At 45.6% G+C, this 8,991-nt stretch overlaps 1 protein-coding gene across 1 annotated transcript; it reads left to right on the top strand.

The window, feature by feature from the left end:
* The first annotated feature begins 264 nt into the window (after window positions 1-264).
* Window positions 265-8,708, top strand: LOC117746466 (ETS-related transcription factor Elf-1-like). Its single transcript, XM_034555607.1, is given in 9 exon segments — window positions 265-497; window positions 2,983-3,422; window positions 3,608-3,725; window positions 5,462-5,566; window positions 5,768-5,923; window positions 6,038-6,112; window positions 6,287-6,482; window positions 6,608-6,850; window positions 6,852-8,708. Coding segments are annotated over 8 exon segments (1,329 nt in total). The 5' UTR covers window positions 265-497; window positions 2,983-3,362; the 3' UTR covers window positions 7,228-8,708.
* Window positions 8,709-8,991: the final 283 nt, after the last annotated feature.

Raw genomic sequence — 8,991 nt, 5'->3', positions numbered from 1 at the left:
TAAGCTGACCTACAGGTATATATGATATGTGGCGAGCTCATCACACACGTTGGGTATATAAACCAACTGGGTTGTTTGCAGATAACTTGCTTGTCTCTGCTTTACATTGCAAATACGCCCATGTTTACATTTGCTCCACACTGACAATGGTCACTATGGGTTACCTTGACTCACAACACAGGTAACCAATCGGGACACACAGTGGGGGCAGTTCTCTGGAAAAAAAAAAAAAAAAGAAAAAAAAAGAGGAAGCAATAATTGGCAAGGTCTAAAGGGAAGAAGAAGAAGAAAAAAATCAACACGACACACACTGATCGAAAGCTTGTGTGGCTCTTTCCTTGGTGGCTGGGAATTCACGAGAGGAAACTGATCCCAGGTCTGTAAGCAGATGAAGGTTCTCCGTTTGCCAAAAGTGATGAGAACCATTTCCGTTCCTCTTCTGGATCCTCCAGGCAGCTGCTGTTCTGCCACATACAGACACAAGCTATGAACACACGGTAAGCATCTGCTTCTTATTCCACTTAAACGGAGCCACTGCTCTGTAGAAGGACCAGTTCTCTCTCCGCAGAGCAAGAGCAAGAGTGCTGGCAGCTCTTTTTGTTGCATAACATGCGCTGGAGGGAAAGTGAAAGTATTTTTCAGAGGGCGTGTGGGAGTTTCTGAGCGTGGCTGGTTGACGCACTTTAAAAAAAAAAAACAAGAAATGTTTAATAAAGAATTGCATTGTACTGATTTACTATAAATGACAGCTAAACCATGAGCACACGTGCACACCAGGAAGGCCCACGGACGCACACACGCACGCACACCATGTTTCACAGTGTTCTTTTAACAAGGCCTGGTTACCGCGAGCAACAAGAGGGGCTTATCAGCTGCTCCCTCTCTTGCCATACTGTTATCAGCCTGGCCTAGTTCACACACACACATACACACTCTCTGCCCCTTTCTGTCAAACACACCCGCACTCTTTTCTATCTCTGGCTTGCTTGCTCGCTCTCTCCCTCTCTCTCTCTCTCTCGCTTGCTCACACACACACACACACACACACACACATAACTGGGGAATGAATGTTATGGGGGCTTATCAGTGTCCTTAGGGGCCTGGCAACCACTTCACAGACTCTCAGTGCTGAGGCCACGGAGACAAACCTATGTGACCAGAGTACTGATGCTCTGTGCTGTTAGGGACTCCTCTATATAAGCAGCAGGCTGCAGGCATCAATGAACACACACACACACACATATATATATATATATATATATATATATATATATATATATATATATACACACACAATGTCACAATGGCAGGCAGTGGTGGCTAGCCACTCGAAGAATGAAATATTGCATGAAATATTGCATGAATGAAATATTGCAAGACCAAATGCAAGCAGCATTTTTTATGTTTACACTCCATTTACTGATAGTGACAAAAAGCCTGGCAGCCTGCCACACTACACCCGGAGCCGGATTTTCAGGTTTGGAAGTGGAGAGGAGTTGGTAGTTAATTATGTTCAACCTGCACTACAACTCCACACGAATAGACAGTTAGAGTAAAAGCACATGGGGAACAATTATAATAAATCAGTCTTTGCTAGTTCATTTTAAAACCTATGTGATTTTGATTAAATATATCTCTCCTTGGGCTGCAAGTACTTTGTATCCTCTCGGGAAAATTGTGAAAAATGACAGATCACACTTTCCCACACTTTAACAAGACGAATAAAACAATTAATCAATGATGAAAACGCTGGCAGATGCTGATCAATGTTGGCTTCGACTGGAATCCCTCCTTTAATCAAGCTTTGCATAATGCAAAGAACATTATTTTAAAAAAGAGGACTATTTCTCCTCGTTTAACTTGAAGCTCAGCCCCATTTCCCTCGTGTCCTACGTTGAGGGACAAACACATCAGAGGAAGTCAAGAATGAGAAGGCCATTGCAGGCAGATGATGTTGGCAGCGGTTTGGCACAGGAATTCAGGAAGCGGTGCCTCCTAACTGAGCTGTGCTTCCTGTGTGATAACTGACCCAAACATGTTGTGCCTCTATCGCACACAAGCACACACACACACACACACACACACAAACACACGCACACACAAAGACAAAGAAGCGCGCTCGGTCACTGTGGGCGTACCAAGACTGGTTCAACTATACTGAGGATTCATGGACTTAAAACATAGGAGCTCAATGATGTTTATTCCCTTGAATGCGATTTGTTCAGTCGTACACAGAACCTAAATGCTGACGTGATCTCCGACAGAGGAGGGCTGAAGGTAAGCGCAGGTGTGCAAACAGTGTTTACAGCTTGAGTTTGACATGTGTGTGGGGGAGGCTGCTGTACAGCAGCGACAGAAAAGACTGAGTTCACTCACGACGGTTAACTTTAACCTCAAGACATTCCCTACAAATGAAGGACTGAGGAGCGGGGATGGTCCGGGGCCCCGGGGCCCAGCGATTGAAAAGGAATTAACACGGCCAGAGGACAAGGGAGGAAGCAAAGAAAGAAAGAAAAAAGGGACGAGGAGAGAATAGTGGGGAGTAGAGAGGAGTTGGTTTAGTTTTGTTCTGAATGTCCCCTTCACAGTCATGTGGTATGGAATGTGCGCGAAACGCCCCTGAAACCTTGAGCGATGTGCAAAGACATGACGTTTCAAGTTCAACACCAGCCGCCTCCCCCCACTCGTACAACAAACACACACACACACACACACACTCACACACATTGCAGTGCAAACACTTCCTTCCTGTTGCTGGTTGAGCCTCTTTGAGTAGCGAGATAAGAGCATGAGATATATGAAAGAGGGAAGCAAACTGTACGGTGTTTCACAGATTGCAGTGGTGCACGTTTCTTTATTTGGACATTTTATTTTAAAAGTCCAACTGGTCACCGCCTGACATTCGCCGCAGGTGTGGCGTTCTCTCTTTGTGTTTTGCATCTGACACGTTTGCGCTTGTTTCTCTCTGTTCTTATCTGGCAGGTTCAGTCAGACCACAGGACAGTTAACAGCCCCCACTTCCTCATCGAAAGTCGAAGGCAGAGCGAGCGAACGCGAGTTTCCTGTGACGTCTCTTGTGTTTCGGGTCAATTGGTTTACTCACGTCCCTCTTCCACTGTTGAATTGCGCTGCATGGAAAGAGAGTGGCCTCGTCGTCTCCTGAAGGGGGGTGGGTGGTGGTGCGAGCTCTCTGGTTGATCTACACTGACAGTCAACTGTTCATCTGAAGAATCTCTCCAAAACCTGGATCTGTCAGGACACAAAAAACACACCAGACCTCAGTTCGTAATAGTCTTTAGAGGCAAGCTGCGATGCAGTTTTCACACAGTTAAGGTTGTGTGTGGGTTTGGGATTTTTCAGCCATGTTGCAGCAGTCGGACCTCATCTTTGACTTTGCCAGTGACCATGTCAACATGACACAGGTGAGTAGATGTTGAGCAGAGATGCATTTATTTGTGTGTGTGTGTGTGTGTGTGTGTGTGTGTGTGTGTGTGTGTGTGTGTGTGTGTGTGCGTGTGTGTGTGTGTGTGTGCGCGTCTAGAAGCAGAGCACACATTTCAGTCGGACAAATCTGGTTTCATATAATCTAATTTTCTGTGTGATGCAGTTGGGGGGTTACTCGGATTACCCTGCAGTTATTGTGGAGCAGGTGCCCCATACGCACCTGCTCTCATATGGAGGTCTCGCGTGTGAACAGACAACACATCACCAGCAGCTGCTCAAAGGTCAGTGCATACAACACACACACGCGCTCCAGACTTTCTTTACCTGTGACACTTAATGAGTGAAGCTCGTCTGTCGTGCCACAGTCCAAACAAATGGTTATCGAACTGTCTACGCTTTGTTTTGTGACGGTTTAGTTCATGTTCTACGAAGCACAAAGTCCCGTCAGTCGTAAAAATAAAAAAAAGCCTTGGACTGCACATGCGCAGTCGCAGCAGTCGTCGCACATGGCCCACCCTCTGCAAAAGTTTCAGGAAGTGAAACAAAACATTACCGGGCTGCTCGTCCCTGTGAAACACCGTTCATTACATTAGGATGTAGACGTGGTCACTTCGGGCTACGGCACACATGCTATGGCTTGTTCCTCACCAATGCTGGGAATTAAAAGTAAGTTGTTTTTACTTTATCGGTTGTTGTTTTTTTTCTTCCCGAATTTCTTCTGGTGATAGCGAGCAGTTGAAGTCGGACACGGCGAGGCTCGGTTAACTTAGCTAACGGTAACTGACAACGCTCGCGCCTCGTCATGGTCAGTCCGCCCTCGGACTTACAACCGTGTCGGGGCAGCAACTCACCGAGCCGCGTGTCTTTGAACGTGGCTGCTTGTTGTGAGCGGCCGTCGGCTGGGTTTTCTGGGCGTTGAGCCCACGACACACAGCTGTTAGCTAGCAGATGGTTTTTTTAGCCCCCTTTGCTTCACAGCCTGCTCGCGTCACGCAAACAAATGCGCACAAAACAAATAGTCCTTCTGCAAAATGCCTTTTCCTCGGGGGCGACGTGCATGTGGCAACAGTGAGGTTAACAGGAGCCCATAGCTGTGCATATTGTTATTGAAGTTTAAGGGGGGAAAACTGACTATTAGCACGCGGGTATTCATCTAACTGGAGTTCAAAGTAACGAAGTGAAGTAAAACAGTGACGTCCAAGTTTAATATTTTCAGTTTGGACCCACGGCAAATAATTAATAAACGTCCTGCTCGGATGATCGGGTCATTAAAGGAGCATTTCACCCACACTCCGAAACAACATTATCTCCCTGTCTTACCTCTTGTGCAGTGATTCCCAACCAGGGTGCTCCTTCAGTGCCCACCGGGTACCTGGACAGATTGTGGAGCAGCTATTTGGAGCCATCAAGTATATTAATTGCCACAACAAACACTCACTTTCTTACCCACCTCAGCCCCGAACTTTTGAGTGTGAAAACTAGTGAGAAAGTAGCAAAGAGTGAGCCCAAAGCAATGGACCAGTGTGAATTCAAACTATTGAAAACCAAGGCTACGACCAAACATTGACAGACACTGGATCACTTTGTCTTTTATGGATTAATATATGCTGCCACTGATCCATCTCTCAACTGCAATTTTGTCTGTGGTGAAATACAATTTAACAATTCCAGGAAAGTCCATCCCATCTTTTGAAGGGGGACTTGAACCCATCTGATAGGGCTCTAGAGGCACGTCAGACAAAAAAAGGGTTTGAATCCTCTAACCACAGCATCTGTACTATTATATCCTGTGATTAATAAACATCATGGTGTAAAACCTGTCTTGGAAACAGAAAGGAATGCCTGCTTTTGGGTAGGCTTACGCCGCAAACTAAATAGATAACTCATCAAGGCTATTCGTGGCTAGATAGCTGGAGCGGCGGGAGGAGGATTTGTGTAATTTGACTCAATGGTCAAAGCGCTGTCTGCTGTGCATGAAGGAATGTTTCAGTGTGTTACTCCCTTCTGTCGCCCGCAGTGGAGCAATGTGAAAGTGGAGAGGAGGAGATCATGGAGACGCTTGTCGCTGCTGACTCGCTCCTCAACATGGACTGCCCTGACACCCTCTCCCTGGAGCTCTACTGTAAGCACACACACACACACACCTGAGTTACCGCTGCTCAAATACACACTAACGGAGTGAAGAAGAAGAAGATGCCATAATAAAACCTCACCGCTGCTTTCTCATGTAGGGCAGGTCTGACTGAGATGTTATTTTTAGACATGGTGTTCACAGCGCTGTTCTCTCTCATTAAATCTGTTTATGCCCCCCTCCCCCCTGCAGCCCAGACCTTCTTACCATCCCTGGGTGACGTCATCACTACTCCTGTTACCCAGGTGACTGTGTCAGCAGAGGGGATTGTTGGAGCTTTTGACCAGCCACAGTGGCACTCGTTGCACACAAACAAGCCTGCGGCACAGCTGCAGTCCAAAAAGAGAGGTCTGTTACCTTCTGGGTTATCATATCTTATCTGAATTATGGTGCTTATGAGAATAATTGTGACTATATTGGATTACTTGCAAACCACCTGCCTTTTATTCTTTGAATACTCAGGAAGAAAAGCTCGACATAGAAGGGCAGAGTCTCCCACACCAGACATTATAGTGAAGAAGGACAAATACAACAAAGGTATTGTGACACAGCAAAATTAGTGACGCCCCTTTCAGTCATGCACGCATCAATGCGATGGCAGTTCTACATGTTGGTCTCTCATATCTGAATAAGCGCGAGTCATCTTTATATACATTTTCTGTGTTTCGATGTCTTTCCTTTTCCGTCATGTTTCCTGTGGCTGTGCTCCAGGAGGAAACACACTGTACCTGTGGCAGTTCCTGATGGAGTTGCTGCAGGACCGACAGGTCTGCCCCCGCTACATCAAATGGACCAATCCCCACGTGGGAATCTTCAAGTTGGTCAACTCCAAAGCAGTCGCCAGACTCTGGGGCAAACACAAGAACAAACCGGATATGAATTATGAGACGATGGGCAGAGCGCTCAGGTAAACTACCAAAAGAGGGCGGAGGCGATTTAGAAATGTTGTCACAATATGGTCTTGTCTTTACTTTGATGGAAAGGTATGTACGTTGTTTGTTTTGTTAATGCTCAACGTTTGTGTTCATGTAGGTACTACTACCAGAGAGGCATACTGAATAAAGTTGAAGGCCAGCGTCTCGTCTACCAGTTCACCTCTCTGCCCAAAGATATGATTTATATCACAGATGGAGATGGCATCAAGGAAGAAGACGATGACGACCACGAAGACATTAGTGGCAATGATGAGGCTGTGAGTGACGACTCGGATGCCAGCACTATACCTTCTAGTGACCAATCGGTTGAGGAGGAAGACTCGCACCCACCGCAGAAAAAAAACGTCCTGCTCCTTTCGAGGCCCGGCCGCCCACCGAACCCGGCCGGCCCCCAGGCTCTCAGGCCAGCGCGAAACCATCCTGAGGCCCGCCAGCACCAGCTTGATCCAGGAGCAGCATTTGCCTATTGTGTCCGCGGAGATGCTGCGTACCCTGCAGAACCTGCAGAAGGTCCAGTCCCTGCAGCCCGCTGGTCACGCCTCAGTCTTCAAAACGGCTCAGCTGCTGGGGAGTCTGTGTGAGCGACAGGCCACTGCAGAGAAGGCTGTGGACAGTGAGGGTGCGCGGGAGACGCCCGATGGAAGGTCGCACCCAGGACCCAAAACTTCCCAGGTGGAAGCTCCACAGCTGGTGCCCCTAACCAGCTCTCACCAATAAATTGCGAATTTAAAAAAAGAGCGATCGCCCCCAAAACCACACACGCGTGTGTGTGTGCACGCGCACACAGACACACACACTCCACTGACTCAGGACCAGTTACAGAGCTGCACTTTGCTCCAGCGATGTCTGCACAGAAGGGCCTATGTTCTTTAGGAGCGGGAGCATTGATCTAGGATAATTTTTTGTATTTTAGATATTATGAATTCATAACAAAAGGGATTCTAGATCACTACTTCCTCCCCGAGTTAGCAGCAAACTCGCAACATTTAGCAGTTTACTTTTGAGGAGACATTAAAAGCTCACGCGCCTCGTCTCAAGCCTTATGTCACGCTCTCTAGCCGTTAATCACACAAGACACCAAAGACATGCACTGGAATCTACAGCCTCTCTGCACCTTCTGCAGACACACCCTCTGCTTGCACTTCACCTCTAGCATCACAGAGCAAATTGTCCGATCAGTACACTGTGCCCTCCTTCTCTGCCTTTACTCTCCCTCTTTCCCAATCTTTGTGGGTTCTTTCTTCATGCTGAATCATTCCTCTGCCTTGAAAACGGCTTTGCACTAATGTTTATCCCTGCTGTATGTTTCTTCTCTTAAGTGCCTGACGATCTCAGTCCATCCCCGCATCCTGTTCTTGATAATCATGAGGTTATTGAGGGAAAACATTCCACATTATTATTATTATTATTATTAATAAATTACTGAATTATGTTTGTGTTGTGAAATGTTAAAAAACAAGGGATCACTGTTATTTCTAGAATAGTAATTTAGCACTGCTGCTGTTTGTAGTTGATGTACCTACTCGGTGGGATTTCCTTTTGTCGACAATCACCAGTGAAATGGCCTTTTTATTTAGCTGCATTGCCTCCTGTCGAGTCATACCGCGACTATTTAGCCTTTCTACTATTCGTACATATATGGACGGACCTCTAAAGCCTTGATATCGTTATGTATTGTGTGTCATTTACTGTGTTTGTGAACAAGCTTGACTTTGTGCCTTGTTGCCATTTTCTCCCTCAGGTTCGTACACAATTAGTTTTACTGTGCAGTCTATGCAAGGAGTAAAACGGCGGGCCCTTTTGTAATTAAGTAATGCTAAATTGAGTGTTTTCCCCTTCAATTGACCTGAGTTCTGATCTCAAACCTCACTCCAAATGAAAACTGAGCTTTTAGGACTCAAGTGGACTTCTGTGAGGCTAAACCTGGTTTAGGAAATGCGTGTAAATGCCTTTCCCAGAACCGTATGCAAAACTGTTTTCACTTTATTACTGATTAAGCCATTTATTTGGAATGCCTCACTTCGCTTCATCTGGAGATCTTTTGATACTGTAAGTTTCACTGATATTATATAAGCTTGTAGCGGAGGGCGAGGTCGAGTTTTTGTTGCCTTACTCTGGTGTCTTTGCTTTCATGCAGTCCAGAGGTGTTGAAAAGATAATGGTCTATTATATAAAATAAACTTAATTTTGGCATTGTCTGTGTGAAATTCATTGTCAACTCATTGTACTCACCCTCATATAGTACTGTAGTTTAAGCATACATTTGAGGTACTTTATGCTACTTATTACTTATTCTTCCATTCAAATTCAAAGGGTAATATTGTACTTTCTACTGCATGTCATTTATTTTATACGTTTATTTATTAGTTACTTTGCCGTTACAGATATAATAGCTTAATACAGAATACAATAATTTAAAAAAATTGTTTTATTAAGCCTATTTTGATCCTTGAAGGGAAATTCTTCAGCAGTATGTAAAGT

The sequence above is a fragment of the Cyclopterus lumpus genome, chromosome 17 (genome assembly GCF_009769545.1).
Source record: "Cyclopterus lumpus isolate fCycLum1 chromosome 17, fCycLum1.pri, whole genome shotgun sequence".
In the NCBI taxonomy this organism is placed as follows: domain Eukaryota; kingdom Metazoa; phylum Chordata; class Actinopteri; order Perciformes; family Cyclopteridae; genus Cyclopterus; species Cyclopterus lumpus.
The sequence above is the reverse complement of the archived record's forward strand: the minus strand, read 5'-3'. Positions and strand labels throughout refer to the sequence as shown.